General features: G+C 54.3%; 1 protein-coding gene across 1 annotated transcript in view; it reads right to left on the bottom strand.

Annotated features, from left to right (window-relative positions):
- Positions 1 to 15,932, bottom strand: part of IGF2R (insulin like growth factor 2 receptor) — a 103,312-nt gene that overhangs the window by 17,468 nt on the left and 69,912 nt on the right. The window contains exons 23-36 of the mRNA XM_061428479.1: positions 15,366 to 15,536; positions 14,463 to 14,606; positions 14,205 to 14,380; positions 13,865 to 13,952; positions 13,170 to 13,385; positions 12,297 to 12,427; positions 11,950 to 12,047; positions 8,555 to 8,691; positions 7,309 to 7,499; positions 5,537 to 5,663; positions 4,680 to 4,799; positions 4,144 to 4,400; positions 3,644 to 3,862; positions 1,198 to 1,347 (exon numbers count right to left, since the gene is read on the bottom strand). Coding sequence (XP_061284463.1) covers positions 1,198 to 1,347; positions 3,644 to 3,862; positions 4,144 to 4,400; positions 4,680 to 4,799; positions 5,537 to 5,663; positions 7,309 to 7,499; positions 8,555 to 8,691; positions 11,950 to 12,047; positions 12,297 to 12,427; positions 13,170 to 13,385; positions 13,865 to 13,952; positions 14,205 to 14,380; positions 14,463 to 14,606; positions 15,366 to 15,536 — 2,225 coding nt within the window. The remainder of the gene's footprint in view (positions 1 to 1,197; positions 1,348 to 3,643; positions 3,863 to 4,143; positions 4,401 to 4,679; positions 4,800 to 5,536; positions 5,664 to 7,308; positions 7,500 to 8,554; positions 8,692 to 11,949; positions 12,048 to 12,296; positions 12,428 to 13,169; positions 13,386 to 13,864; positions 13,953 to 14,204; positions 14,381 to 14,462; positions 14,607 to 15,365; positions 15,537 to 15,932) is intronic.

Raw genomic sequence — 15,932 nt, 5'->3', positions numbered from 1 at the left:
ATGGATGCATGTATGTGTCTGGCTGAGTCCCTTCGCTGTTCACCCGAAACTATCACAACACTGTTCGTGGCTATGCCGTCGTGCTGTTCGGTCACTAAGTCGTGGCCGACTCTTTGCGACTCGATGGATCGCAGCGCGTCAGCCCTCCCTGTCCCTCACTGTCTCCCGGAGTTGGCCCAAACTCATGCCCATTGAGTCCGTGATGCCACCCAACCATCTCATCCTCATTCCTTAAACGACTATACTCTAATACAAAACAAACAGGCAGCACAGGGGGCTGAGACCCAGGCCGCCAGCACAGAGCTCTCCGGTGGAGCAGAGGCGGGGACCCCTGCCTCTGCAGGGCCACGTGACGTCAGGCAGCCCTCCCAGATCATCACGAAACGGGGGCCGCAAACCAATGGTTTATCTCCTGTTCCCAGAGGGAGGGCAAGAGAAAACTTACACAAAACTCCTTACAACAAAACAGCGCTCTTTTTTAAAGGAAGCTGTTTTTTAACTGCAGATAAAAGGAAAATCAATGGCCTCCTTAAAAGTAGATGGCACACTATCACAGCCACTGATACTTTTATCCCAAAGCTCTTCTTTCATTTGCTAATTTGTGAAATATGAATTACATCCGAATGATTACAGCTGCCAAAATGTCTGACTTCCCAACAAGAATAAAATCAGTAATGTTAAAATTTAAAAAGAGAAAACCAAAGTTGACATTTTAGTGTGATGGTAGGCAGGGAGCTCAGACAGTAAAGAATCTGCCTGCAATGCAGGAAACTCGGGTTCAATCCCTGGGTCAAGAAGATCCCCTGGAGAACAGAACGGCAACCCACTCCAGTATTCTTGTCTGAAGAATCCCACGGACAGAGGAGCCTGGCCGGCAACAGTTCGTGGGGTCGCAGAGTCAGACACGACTGGATGACTAACACTTTCTTTCACTCCCAGGCAAAGGTGAAGGCTACTTCTTTGCTCGAGCATTTATCACAACAAGCCTCCTTGTGCCAAATCTGCCCTGGTGACTCCGGGAGGGCCCACTTATTGCTAAACTGAGGGCCTGCAGTGATTCCACACACCACTGACAGCACACGGTGCGAGGCAGGCGCTGTGGACATGGGCAGCCTTCGTCCGAGGCAGGCTTCGAGGGCCTCCGGCTCTGGCTGGCCGGCCCACACACCGGTGCCTCGTACACCGGTGCCCACTTACCATGCTCACGCCCCGCTTACAGTGGAACGTGATCAGTGAGGTGTAGTTGAAGTGCCGGTCCGCCAAGCAAGGAGTGCTGCTTTCAAAGTTCAAGTAAACTTCGTTGGCTATGGGATTGAGGATCGGAGGTCCTGCCACTCGGCCAATATCCTGAACAGAGAAAGCAGATGACGTTTCAGGAAGGTAATCGTTCCCCAGGTTAGAGGAGTAAGGGCTGACGGAGAAGTTACAAAAGTTGCACGTCCTCAGTTTTGAGGACAAGTAGCACCTAAAGAAACCGTGTTATCAGCAGCTCACGTGAAAAGTCCTGACAGCGAGGCACAAAAAAGAAACCTCACTTTGCCGGTGGGCATCGACTACATGAGCAACAGTGGCTGTGCTTCTGCTCAGGGTGGGGCTTCCCTGGGGGCTCAGACGGTAAAGAACCCGCCTGCAGTGCAGGAGGCCTGGGTTCCATCCCTGGGTGGGGAAGATCCCCTGGAGAGCATGGCAGCCGACTCCAGTGTTCTTGCCTCGAGAATCCCACGGACAGAGGAGCCTAGAGGGCTACAGTCCATGGTGTTGCAGAGTCGGACACCACTGAGAGACTAACACTTGACTAAGGGACAAATTTATCACCAAGGCATCTACTCAGGGTCCACTTTCAAAGATTCTAGGCAACAGGAGTCTCAGGTCACACCCGGAAAGCTGCTCAGGCCCTTGACCTGCCGGCCGGAGGCTGGAACCCACATGGCTGCCCTGTCCCCTCAGCGGCACCGAGGCGTGTGCACACAGCACACACTCACACCCCCACCACCTTCTGCGGCTTCGCTCGGCCCTGGCACACACCGGCCGCTCAGCCAGTGTTTTTGAGCAAATAGACACACAAATCAAAGAAATGTGATTGGCCAGGAATGGTGTGTATGTATATGTGTGTTTATGTGTGTGAGAGATGAGTGTGCGTGTGAGATGAGTGCATATGTGAGACGAATGTATGTGTGTGATAAGTGTGTGTGAGATGAGTATAGTGTGTGTGTGAGAGATGTGTATGTGGTAAGTGTGTGAGAGATGAGTGTGTATGTCAGATGAGTGTGGTGTGTGAGAGATGAGTGTGTGTGTGTGGTGTGTAAGAAATGAGTGTGAGATGAGTGTGTGGTGTGTGTGAGATGAGTGTGTGTGTGGTGTGTGAGAGATGAGTGTGTTTGAGACGAGTGTGTGTGTGGTGTGTGTGAAAGATGAGTGTGCAGTGTGTGTGAGATGAGTGTGTGTGTAGTGTGTGAGACATGAGTCTGTGTGTGTGAGATGAGTGTGTATGTGTGTGTTTGAGATGAGAGTGTATGTGTTTGAGATGAGTGTGTGTATATGGTGTGTGAGAGATGAGTGTGCAGTGTGTGTCAGATGAGTGTGTGTGGTGTGTAAAAGATGAGTGTGCAGTGTGAGAGAGGACTGTGTGTGGTGTGTGATAGATTGTGTGTGTGTGAGATGAGTGTGTACATGTGGTGTGTTTGAGATGAGTGTGTATTTGAGACGAGTATGTGTGTGGTGTCTGAGAGATGAGTGTGCAAGTGAGTGTGTGAATGAAGCCACACAACATGCTCTGTTCACCACGCTAAGGCCACGATGACACACCACCCTCTCTGGTTAGAGAACTTTCTCTATTATTTTTAAACCTGGAAGAAGGTAGCCACATGGGAGAAAACGGCTCCCGGCTACCGCCGGGAAGGCTGACCGCAAGCACTTCCTGCCAACACCAACTGTCCAGGCCCCGCGCTCATCACACAGCCACGCTCTGGTCAAGCTCACATCACGGCCAACGTCCCCAACTGCTGCCCACGTCTCTCCCTACCTGCACCACCGGTAACGTCCTCCCGTTACAAGGACATCTCAGTCCCTCGGGACCGGACTCACAGTTAAAACAAGCAGGAAACAGCCCACTCCAGGGGTGCATTTCACTTCAAATAACACACGCTGAGCACCGCGCAAAACATGAACTCGTGAAGGCGATGTTTGGAGAGGCCCAAACCTACGCTGGGAAATGCTGGCGTACACCGAAGCTTTCAAGGCAGAATGCTTAGTTGTTAGCCAACTGGCTTATGCCCTTAATAATAAACTCATTTACCAAAGAACATGCTTGTATTTCACAAGCTTTTCATGACACAAGACCCGCACTTAAGCAGACACCAAGCTCCATCAACATCCTTGGGGACTTCTGACCTGATATAAAAATACCGTCTCTCCGCACACGTGTTCACATTTTCTCCCGTACCTTCTATCACAACAAGAGACAGCTTAATGCACAAACCCTCACATTCCTCTTCCCCTGGCGGACCCAGAATCACAGAGTCCCAGCTCACGTCCCCATTCGTTCTGCCTGAAGACTCTCCACCGACAGCAAGACACACGACACGCTGGGGGGGCTGCTGAAACCCCCTGCGGGGCGAACTCTGCCCTTGGGCCCCACACTCACTATCGGGGGGCCGTCCACGGGAACCTTGCACACAGCCGTGCCGGCGGGGCAGGCCAACCCGTGCATGGGGTTGAGCGGCTGGCAGATGTTGATGTAGAAGTCGGGGCTGGTGTCGGAGCGGTCGTCCTCACTCTCATCGTATGCTTCGTAACCCCCGGTGCGGTGGATGAGTGGGGACAGGTCGATGAGGGAGCTGCCGTTCCTCACGGAGCACTCGGTCTATCAGACGGGAAACACACCTCTGGGTTGGCATCTACAACAACTGAGCTCCTGACCACTGACCAGCAGTCACCGCGAGGATTTAGGCTGAACGAGAAACGCACTAAAGGTGGATCAACCACCACCCCCCACCACGTGTTTTGCTTTATTTAGCATCGGGCACTCTGAACCAAGCGTTATCGGGGCCACGGGAGTGGACGAGAAGCGGGTGGGGTGCCCCAGGACCCATGGGAGAAGTGGAAGGCCCCTAGGTTGGGCGGGCTGGGCCGCCCCGGACTCACCGTCTGCTCGCAGGCCAGGGGTGTGTGCCAGGAGAAGAAAAGCGTGCACGTGCGCTTGTCCAGGGAGATCAGCATGGGCCTGTTGGTGGGCCCGACCTCAGGCCTGCACACGAAGCTGATGACGCTCTTGTAGGTCAGGCCGGTCTTGGAGGGGCAGGGGGAGCCGCCCTCATACACCAGTTGTAAGACCTGGTCCACGTAGGTCAGCCTCTTGCTCGCCTTGCCCACGCTGATCCTGGTCTGCCCAAAGCAGGCCCCTGTGCCCAGCACAGAGCCGGTGGGAAGGACACACAGTCAGGGACCCAAAGCACTTGCTTCCTGATAACGTACTTCCTGCAGACCCGGATGCTGCAAGCCACAGCCTGCACTCCTGGTAGTGCTACCCAATTTCAGCAAATGCTACACGTCTAATACTTCACCCCATGGTTACAAATCACCCCCTCACAGCCCCCGCCCTGACCCCAAGAGGATTGCTGCCGATGAAGGCATCTGATCTCTTCGCTGGAGGGGGCGCGTGGAGGGCAGGCCGCACTCACCCACGCCGTTGGCGCAGTTCTCGTTGTCCCCGCACACGCTGAGGTAGACTAACCCCTTCTCGCTGTAGGCGGCGGTGAAGCCGGCCCGGCCGCTCAGAGAGCTCAGGTCAAACAGGTGTCCTGCACGGGGTGGGCGGTGGGACACAGTGACCCCTCACCCACCTGCTCAGACACGGATCCCACGGGCCATGAGGCCCCGGACTCCTCGTGATGAATCTGCCCCTTTCACCGGCTCGGCCCTGAGAACCTTCCTGACCCGCTAGAGAGTACTGGGGGGAGGTGGGCGTCCTCCTGGGGCCGGGCCTCAGCAGCCCCTGTGATTCGGGGTGGGGGGAAGTTGGGGAGGCCCCGACAGCACTTCCCGCTGCCAGAGAAGCACCCTGCGTTCCCAGTGCTGAGACTCAGCAGTTCCCTGGGTGCCCCTCCAACCTCACCCAGATTAACCCTGAAAGGGAACAGGAGATCGACTCCAGCTCCACAAGCCAAGAGCCAGGGACCGACAACCCCAGAAACAGGGGCAGTGGGAGCACAGGTTTCAGGGGGAGTGGCCGTCTCCTCCACTGAAGGAGAGTCCCGAGTCAACAGCAGCCCGCAGAACTGGCACAAAAGGCCAACGTGCACCCTCCAGACAGGACACTGCCTGCTTCTCAACCTCATCCGGGGCCTCTCATCATGCCGGGGGTGGGGTGGGCGGGTCCCTCACTGCAGGGGCGGGGGAGGCCGGCAGGGTCCCTCACTGCAGGGGCGGGGCGGGGGAGGCCGGCGGGGTCCCTCACTGCAGGGGTGGGGCGGGGGAGGCTGGCGGGGTCCCTCACTGCAGGGGCGGGGCGGGGAGGCCGGTGGGGCCCCTCACTTACCCGTGGCGGGGTTGGTGACCTGGCAGTCGTCGTGCACGTTGCTCTTGACAGCGCAGGCGGCGGCCGTGGGCCAGGAGAAGGTGTATTCGCAGTCCTCCACCGCGCTGATGAACATGGGCCTGGAGTTCTAGAAATGAGCAAAGACAAAGGCGGCTGCCAACGGGCCACAGGGCGGACCTGGGAACAGCGCCGACCCCCGTCAACAGGAGCTCCCCTGCGCCGCCTGTGACTCATCCGTCCCGGGGTCTTCGTGGGACAGAGGCAGGTTCAGAAAAAGCAAGGGGTCAGTGTCTGCTCCGGAGATGCCCCCGAGGGCCCTGACACACACGGACGAGACGAGGCCTGAGATCCACGCAGGGGCCAGGGGTGTGTCCCTGCAGCCAAGCAGTGAGACGGGGCGCGGGGGACGGGCGGGCGAAGGATGAGCAGAGGGCCACCGTGAGTCATGAATGAGGAAACCCGAGGTCATGCTCTAAAAACCGGAACTGAAGTTTGTTATGGGAACAAAAGGGGAAGCGCCTCCAGGACTAGTGACAACTGAGAACCGACCGACCCCGCACCGCCCAGGCGAGGAGACTCCCCGCCTTCCGGACGTGCCTCGTCCACGTGGCTCAGGCCAGCCTGGTGCAGCAGGACCCTTCTCCCCAGATAACCCAGACCCGGGCACCCGCATGCAGAGCCCCCCGGGGCCCCTCAACTGTCCTGCTCAGCCATGAGCCTCTCCGCTCAGTCACACAGGGAGTCTATGGGGGCCCAGAGTGTCTGCACCCCAGGAGCTTGGGGGTCCAGGCTCAGCCTCCGCATAGTCTCCAGAGGAGAACCTCAGCATCCACCCCGTCCAGGGGGGCAGGCCTCAGGCCCCCAGGAGGCTCTCCCTGGGGCTCCCCCACCACCAGTTCTGGCCACACGCAGCTAGACAATGACACTGAGTGGGCTAGCTCAGCCTGTCCTCATGGCCCGTAGCCACAACCCACATCTCCCACAAAAGCACCTTCATCTCGCAGATGGACTTGTCCCCACAGTAAAAAAAAAAACAGTCCAGGAAGACAATTAATTCTGCACCCACCTCCACACTGCACAGACCAACCCTCTGGGGAAGGGACTGCCCAGAGATGAGACAAGACTCCGGCTCTCATGCACCAACCACAAGCCAGCAACGGGGCCCGGAGCCTCCGGTCTCTCCTCTCTAACCTCGCCAGAGCTCGTGTTGGTAACGGGTGACCAGCTGAGAGGGATGAAGGGACTGGGGTGCACGGTCAGGAAGCGGGAGAGCTTGGCTTGGAACCAGGTCTGCCGACCTGCCGTTTTTACCCCCGAAGATGAGGGGCAGGCTGGCAAACGGCAGTTCTCTCTCCAGCCTCCAGGGGGCTGAGTCAGACTTTGACAATGATGAGTCACAAAGTCATGTCGGACTCTTTGCAACCCCTCAGACTGTAGCCCGCCAGGCTCCTCTGTCCATGGGATTCCCCAGGCGAGAATACTGGAGTGGGTAGCCATTCCCTTCTCCAGGGGATCTTCCCAGTCCTGGGACTGAACCCGCAGCTCCCACATTGCAGGCAGATACTCGACCACTAAGCCACCAGGGGAGCCCCTAACTCTGGAAGTTGAATTGCCAGGGTGGGCACCCAGGACCACAGGCCCAAGGCCGCACTGCCTGTGCCCCCTGTTAGGCCGGGTCACCCTGAGGGCTTCACCACGCACCCGAAGGAAGTGAGACGTCAGTCCTGCTGACTCAGGACCCACGCCAGGGTGGACACAGCTGGGTCACTCACCACGTGGCTCTCGCTGCACGTGAAGCGGATGGTGGTTGACTTCTTCCGAATTTGGTCTGGACACAAGTCACCGTCAACGTACTTCAGGAGGGTCAAGCCCTGGCTCCACTGAGGACTGTCCCGCACCCTGCCCAGGTTCACGGGCTTGGGGCCGCCCAGCAGACACACGGCCGCCTCCGGAGGGCACGGATCTGTAGCACAAGCAGAGACGATTAAGAGCGACCATTGGCCGCTTTCCAGACTAGGACTCACAAGGCACCTAACGTCTGGCACGCGACACTCTGACTCTAACAATCACTCCAAAATACCAGTGGTTCCCATTGTTTAAGTCAGATGCTGATGACGCCACGAGCTCTCGTGGCATGAAACATTAATTTACTGCAGATGGATTGGGGGGGGTAGATGTGGAGAGTCAGGAGAATTCAGGACAGGACGGCCTCAGTTTTTCTGACCCCCAAATGGGATGAAGCTGAGAACACCCAGACTGAGCCCAGGGGACGTTGTGAATGGCCTATGTCCACGTGCTATCTTTATTTCAGAAGTCACCAAGAACTGCGCCAACTCCCCAGTCCTGGAAATGTCTGAGTCACCTGCCCGGGGAAAGAACGGGCGGGCCCCACTTCATGGACTGAGAGTGTGGGGTCACCAGGCGGCCAGCGCACAAAACAGGGCCACTTGGCCACGGCCACACCGCATGCAGCAGAGAAAAGTCACTCAGGATGTGAGTGGGCTGCACAGACCTGCCCGGGAGACAGAACAAGCTCCGCCTGCAGGGCCCCAGCAGGCCGAGGGGGCATCGGGGTCGCTCCAGGTTGCTGCTCCTGGTCCCCTGGGTCCAACCAGCTCTCGCCTCATCACTGGCACCAAGGGTCTGGGTGCATCGTACCAGGACCCCCACCCACTTTACTGTCAGTAAATACAAAGGGTGTGTGGCCACATGGCCATTCGCTGCCTTCCAATCTCCTGCCCTGGCTGAGAACCACCCACCACCGTGATTACCTCCCACTACCTCCGACTCTTGACACTTCAAACAGGTCCTCACGCTCCCAGCACGCCTTCAGCACTGACTTACCCTGGACCACACCAGGGCCTGGTCATCAAGACCCGCAAGTCCTCCTTCCACTTCCGGGCTAACGTGTCCCGACTCCCATGTCAGAGAGTGACATGACTTCGAAGAATCCGTCCTGACTCCCTCTCTCCCCCACAAACTCCCTACGAGCCCCGAGCCCCTGCGCCCCCCGCTCACCTGAGCCAGCCTGCGGGGACAGGGACTTGCACACGTTGATGAGGTAGTGCTCGGTGGACCCTGTGCCCGTGACAGCCTCCCAGTTGTCGCTGTACCTCGACAGAGACGAGAGGTCGTAGGTTTCCCCAGCCTCGTTTCTGCAGGGAAGGAAAAAGCGCCCTGGTGAGGTGCAGCTGGATTCCGATTCAGGCTTGAGCACCCCGGCTGGAAAGGCTCAGTGCACAGGAGGAGTGTACTCCTGACACCCAGGGCACCAGACCCTACCAGAGGCTGGACTTGACCCCTGGGGTCTCCAGCTCCAGGCGGAATCAGCAACGACACAGCCTGAGCTCAGGAAACGCCAAGCCTTGGTGCGACGAAATTACGTACTCAACAACAACAGAAAAAGCAAAGTGTAAGTGCGCGCCCTGCTCAGGGCAGTCAGGAGACAGGGGTACACAGACGGCTGACACACGCAGCGCCCAGGGCATCCCGGTCAGGCCACCTGCTGAACAAGCCCGAGGCCCCCAGCGGTTCCCGAAGTAAATGGGGCTGGCGTTGACCTTCCTGGAGAAAGTTTACTTTCTGCACGAACCCCAGGCAGGGACAGGTACTGAGAGCCAGCCCTCCGCCGGGTGCAGAGTCAAGGCTGAGAAAGACACTCAGCCTGCTCAGGGGCCCGAGTCAGGTGGGGACACAGGGCGGCCAGAGACACCACTTCACCTGGGGAGACCAGAATCAGCCACTTGTTCAAAACTACATGCCAAAGGCGGGTGGTGTTGATGGAAACGGATAAAAATCGCCCATCCTATGAAGACTGGAGAGGCCACAGGTTTTTGTTTTTTTTTTTTTAATGTACAGTAGAACAGATGGTAATCAGAGTACAGAGAAAAAATAAGGCAGGGAAGGAATATGAAGTTTGGGAGGGGAAAGAGGAAGTGAGATTTTTAGACAGTGGCCAGAGAAGGCCTTTCTGAGAAGGCCATCTCTGAATAAGCTTAGGATGATGCGGAAGAGCCTGCCCCACAGGAAACCGGGCAGAGGGAGCAGTGGGAACCAGGAGCCTGGGGCACAGAACGCCAGGGTGTCCACAGGAAAACACGGGGCCCTGTGTGGACGGAGCAGAGCAGACAGGAGCCATGGCACAGTGGGAGCTGAGGCTGGCAGCGGGGCGGGGGGTGTTCCAGCCCACCAGACGACTTCAGCTGGTAGCTCCAAACGACACAGGGGCTTCATCGCATCACGGGGCCGCAACGACATTGGCCTGGGCTGACTTACAACCTCCCAGGACCACTCTGGTCTACAGCCATACCACTCTGAACACACACCTGATCTCGTCTAATAAGACCTCTAACCCCTGTGCAGGGCCAGTCCACGGTGGCCAGGGGATCACTGAGGGGCCGCTGCACCCATGCAGGGGGAGACGGGGATGGTCGAAACGGGGGGCGGAAGGGGTTGGTGCTGCTTCTGGAAGACAGAACTCTAGGTACTTTGAAAGCTGAGGGACCATTAATGGGATGAGAGTGAAGGGATGGGGCTGGCATTAACATCGGCATCTGTGGGAGACACAGACATTTGCAGAAGCTGATCCTCAAGAACTCCATATAACGGATAGAGATTTACTGTAAACGGTTAAAGACCTAAAAGAAGAAACTGCAACTATAATAAAAGGGGGGTGGAGTGGAGAGAAGAAATGATGAAATGGAGGAAGAAATGAGAAAGAGTACCAAACAGAACTCAGTCATGAAAATTAAAAAGACAACGAGCAGGTGGAAGAGCAAATCGAATCAGCTGATGAGAGAACCAGTTAACGGGAAATAGATCTAAGGAAACAGAATGCTGTACAGAAACAGATAAAAAAGACACTTAAAATATACAGTGCATACGACAGGCAAAGTTAAGATACGATTAATAAAAGGCCCACAACAAAAGGCAACCTTCAAAAACGCAGTCACTGAAAATATTCCTAACTGAGTAACAGGCATACGTCTTCAGTTTTAGGAAGTACCCCCTTCCAAGCAACGTAAATAACAAAGCCATGCGTAAGCAAAACAGACTGAGACCACAGAACAAACCCAAGAAAACATGTACAGAAAAGGCAGGTTATCTACCTGATAATGAAGCTAGGACTGAAAGGCCAGACTCTCTAACAGCAACCCGAGATGGCTCACCTCCCAAGGGCTGGTGCACACACGCAGAAGCATTCACCTGGGCTTCTGTGCCAAGTGAGTGGTGATAAAACTGAGCCCTTTCACATGAAGGCCAAGATTAACGCCACACACTCCCTACTGGTACAGGACCACCAGGCAGTGTTACGGTGCGCGTGGACCCCAGGACCAGCTCCAACAGCCTGAGAAGCCAGCGTCGGAAGACGCACTAATTCCTTCCCAGTCCCAAGTGGGACATCCTGATACAAACTCCTTACCCCAACAGAGACCAGAGGCAAGCAATCTGCAAACAAGCATGCTGCGTAGCATTATACAAACAGAGCACTGAGAGAATGAAAATTAGGTCAAAAGGAAAGGGCGCAATGCAAAAAGGAAGAGTAAGCCAAAGAAACAGAGATATTTCTTTTCCTTTGCAAAGGGAAGAAATTTATATAGTCAAACAACCAATGAGTATTTTTTAAAACCACAACTTACAACTTATGTGAGAAGGAAAAAAATAAGTCAGAACTAAAACACTAGACCACAATCCTGTGGAGTTTGGGAGAGTGTGTTTGGTGCTAAAACATTCTCTATTATTTCATGGTTGGAGGGGTGGGTAGAGCTATGGGTCAACTTTAGCTTCCTGTTAAATCAAAATTACATGTGTAAAGCAACCACTAAAAGAAAATGGATTATAACTCAGGGAAAGTGTGATGAGATTTTTTTAAAAGAAAACAAAAATTAGAATCCGTATCCTCAGAGATAATTAGAAGGACTTATGTGAAATTTAAAATAAAACTTTCCAAAGGATCGTTTTTTTTTAATTCAGAAAATATTCCAGAATGGAGTAAAAACTCATAGAAGATGAGCAACAAACTTTTTCACCAAATGTGCATGGTTCTTGTTGGAAATGGGACAAGGCCTTCAAAATTGAAGGAAACCTAATTTGACTCTGTCGTAATCCTAGTCCCAGCTAATCAGATCTGAGAGCAAGTCAGTGGCATTTTCAGACACTGCATGGGTCCTCTGCTACCCAACCTCTCCACAGTACAGGAGGATACACTCCAACAAAAAAGAATACAAAACAGAGGACCTAAAACCCAAGAAGCAAAGGACCTAAGCCAAGAGCGATCCAAGAGTTTAATATGCAGAACTAAAGCCTAGAGTACTCACCTAATCTAGTTCCCCGTCCCCACAGGCCACTATTGAAGCAAAGTATTACCGTGTAAACCGGACTGCCCCCCGAGAGTCAACGCCCCATCGACTTACTTGAACGAACACTCGGTCAGGTCGTAGGGCGGGCAGGCGTACTGCGTGCGCCACTCAAACAGGTAGGAGCAATCGGACGTCTCCTGGAGAAACACGGGCTGCAACGGCAGAGACGAGATGTGAAACGGGAAACCCTGGGTGGCCGGTGCTTAGGACGCATATCGGAAGGGACAGACCTGCTCATTAAGCTTGAGACAAAACTGATCGAGGTTTTGAACACTGAGTCTGTAAATCACACACTTGAACTACGTTTAACCAGGAGGTTGCACGAGACAGTAAGAGCAGGCTCGTTTTATGAAAGACAAGGCAGCAAAGCCAGGGCGAAGTCCCGCCCTGAGTGCACTCACCGCCTGCGTGCTGCGGTCGCAGTAGAAAAAGATGGTGGTGGAGCGCTGGTACACTTTGTGGCAGGTGTCGCCCCCGGTGTAGTTCATCTTCAGCACCCCATTCTCGTAGGTCAGCTTCTGATTAAACAGACCTGCCGAAGAAGCAGCCAGGGATGTGAGGATGGGCTCAGGAAGGCCCCGGCCGGTCAGCACAGACGCGGCCCATCGCATACCCTGAACAAACCCCCACAAGACCAAGCACGCCAGGCCCGCCAGCTCCTTGAACCAGGCCTCCTCTCACCCCAGGCCGTGACCTTCAGACCAACAGACACGCAGACCACAGACCAACAGATAGATGCCACGCAGACACTCCTTGACCTGATGAGCTCAGAGGATGCCGGCTCCTCAGGGAGGCCCATGGACTCACTCTGCCAGCTACTTCATGATTTGTAAAAAAGTCGTAAGTGCATCACCACCTGCCCAGCTGCTGAGAGAGCATGAGGACCGACAGTCTGCCCTACCAGTTTCACGGCCCAGCCCAGTACCAGACACGTGCCCTTCGTCTCTGTTCTACAAAGTACCACCCCAGAGCACCTACCAGTAGTCCAGTGGGTCCCAAAGTTGGGATAAAAAAGAAGAAATATGAGCTGAGAACTAACCAGTGTCGCTAAGTAAGAATGAAATAAGCTCTTAACGACACGCGTCAGCGTGTGTCCTGTGAAACCAGAAACATCGCTAACACGCTGTTTTACCAGGACACAGCAGATGTACTTCTTTTGCAAGAAAGATACCGTCTTTAGATCTTAAAACACAAGATATAATCTATCATCTTAAATGTGGAATTCCATACTTAAATACGGAATTCCAAGAAGAGAAGGAAGAAAACCACAGTACCTGCCACTTTTTGAAATCCCTGGGGTCCCCGCTTTTCCTGGCATGATGAGATGACCTTGGACTTGTCACTGGTTGGGCAGACGCCGGATGTCAGCTCTCCGCAGACGCGGAAGTAATAGGTGTATTCGCCGGCCCGCACGACAGTGTCGTTCAGACCAAGAGGTATCAGGTTATACAGGTTGCCGTGCCTTGGGTCTCTCACCTCGCAGTAGTCTCCTGCAAGAACGTGAGAGGGGAAGGGCAATGACACACACACACACACACACACACACACACACACACACCTTCAGGCAAAACTTCTGCAACCTTTAATCAGCTAAGTACTGTCTTAAAACAGGCCTTAAATACCATTTCCACCTTCTCTCCTTCTGGCTTGTATGCATAAGACAAGCTGCCCACAGTCTTCTAGAAAAGCTTAGGTCACCGGAGGAAGGAAGATCCACTTAAAATCAAACCTCATGTTCACGCTCTCAAGTGTGAGACGCCAACAGCCCATCGACCCAGCAGGGGAGGAAAATGTCCCTGGTGAAGGGAACAATGGAGTGGAGTGGAAAATTCAAGGACAAGAAGCTATCCATCCACTAATAAATACATAGGCGTCTCGAGATCACGCCCAAGTCTTCACATCTAAGATGCTATCAGAGCACGCCCTACATCACACTTTCACAACTTAGGTGGGCGGGGCCAGGTCTTACCTTCCGCACGCACGACGGGACAGGCTTCCACGGTTCTCCAGAGAAACACATACTCACAGTCGTTCTGGAGCTGAAAGGTCGGGGAGCCCTGCAACGGAAACCAGCGCTCAGCACATGCTCATCCACTTAAGAAGGGAGTCAGAAGGTAGCAGGATGGACACGCAACTCTTCACCTCCATGAGAGAAGTACATGGACAGCCCTCAGGAAACACACCAGACCAGGACATTCTGGTCCAATCCCATCAACAGCCTAAAACCCCCCAACACTCCGGCAAGTTCAACATCAGATGCAAGGCCTGGAGTCTGGGGGAGGCGGAAAGGAGGTTGCACGGACACGCACCGTTGTGTGGGCACACTCGAGGTTTATCCTGGTGGAGAAACGCTGGTTCTTGCACTTGTCCCCGTTGACGTAGACGAGGCTCAGGGACCCGTTGGCGCCCACCTGAGGACTGATCTGCACGACGCCTAGGTTCAACTTGCTGTCTTCCGTCACCAGGCAGGACCCCACAGCGGTGCCTACAAGGGCCAGGAGACAGCGTTGAAGGTGGCGGGAGGGGAGGAAGGCCAGGTGAACTCGAGTCTAGGGCACGGCACGCACCGTGGCAGCCGGGAATGTACGGGAGAGGCGTGCACACGCTCAGGTAGAAGGTCCTCTTCTTCCCCTCATCGAACGTGTCAACCGCGGTCCACGGCTTCCTGGCCTTGCTCAGGCCACTCAGATCATACTCGTTCCCAGCGGGGTCTGAAATACACGGGAGCACTGCAGAGCCCTGCCCTCCTGGTAGCTCTGGACACCACCTTTCAACCCCTTAAGGAGGCAGGAACTTAACACTCGTAACAGAAATGAGCAGACCCACAGGAAGCCGACAGGCACCTCCTGCAGAAACATGCACCAGCCCTGACGCTCAAAACTGCCATGACGGGACTTCCCCAGCGGCCCCGTGGTTGAGACTTGGCGCTTCCAATGCAGAGTTCGACCCCTGGGCAAGGAACTAAGATCCCACACGCTATGTGCCACAGACAAACTTTTTTTTTTAAGTAAAAAAAAATTAATTAAAACTTTAGTGATTCCTGATTTTAAAAATTTCTTTTAATTCCAACACAGAAACAACCAACCAAAGAAACCAGCTGTTACAACAGAGCACCACGGCTGAGGAGGTGGGGGCCGCCACAAAGAGTGAGGATCCAGCTCAGAATCGGGGACCCGTTTCAGAACTTTATCCTCTTTTCCTCTTCTCCCTCCAGTAAGGAGCTCCAACAGTGCACTTGATTTTCCCCCCTTAGTTTTCTTCTTTGTTCGTAAGTAGCTTCTGATCCCAAACGATAGCTCAAAACCATGAACCCAGATTCACTTCAAGAGAAGTTTTACAACTCTAAGCATCATTCAAGGGAAACATGTAACACAAATGTCATGCTGCCTGAAAATAAAACACACACACACACGCACATATACACACACATATGCTCACAGGCATGCACACACACTTCCAACCAGTCTCACCTGTGACTTGGCAATCTACCGGAGAAGGTACACAGGCCAGCGCGGTTTCAAACTCGAAGAAAGTGTTCCGGATCCCCAGGCTAGAGTCGATGTCCTGGTGCAGGAACTTGGTTGTCCCTGGGTAAACGTCGTCATTGCAGACGAAGCGGATGATGAAGGCATCAGCCCTCCCTGGGAACAGAAGGCCAGACTGTTGAGAAACAGCAGTGACCACAGCGTCGCCAGACACACACGGCTCACTGGGACAGCATGCCCAGACATGAGCCTCCAGGCTCGTCTGCTAAGACAGTGTCTCAGCACCCAATCTGTTCCAGGGACCTGAGCTAAGAAGAGGTCACACTCATTGGGACAGTGACCCTCGTAAGGAAGGTTCACACCATGAGCACGGTGTCTTGGCATTCCTCTATTCCAAGAAGGATGAGAGCACTACATCCATTTATCCACCCAAACACTAGAAAACCACCACTCTCCTTCAAGGGTTTATTCAACAATGTTTACTACATTCATACTACACACAGGAGTGAGAGAAACAGAAAAAAACTCGCTCTCCTGGGAGCTGACCCTCAA

Source organism: Bos javanicus, chromosome 9, assembly GCF_032452875.1.
Source record: "Bos javanicus breed banteng chromosome 9, ARS-OSU_banteng_1.0, whole genome shotgun sequence".
Classification (NCBI taxonomy): Eukaryota; Metazoa; Chordata; class Mammalia; order Artiodactyla; family Bovidae; genus Bos; species Bos javanicus.
The sequence above is the reverse complement of the archived record's forward strand: the minus strand, read 5'-3'. Positions and strand labels throughout refer to the sequence as shown.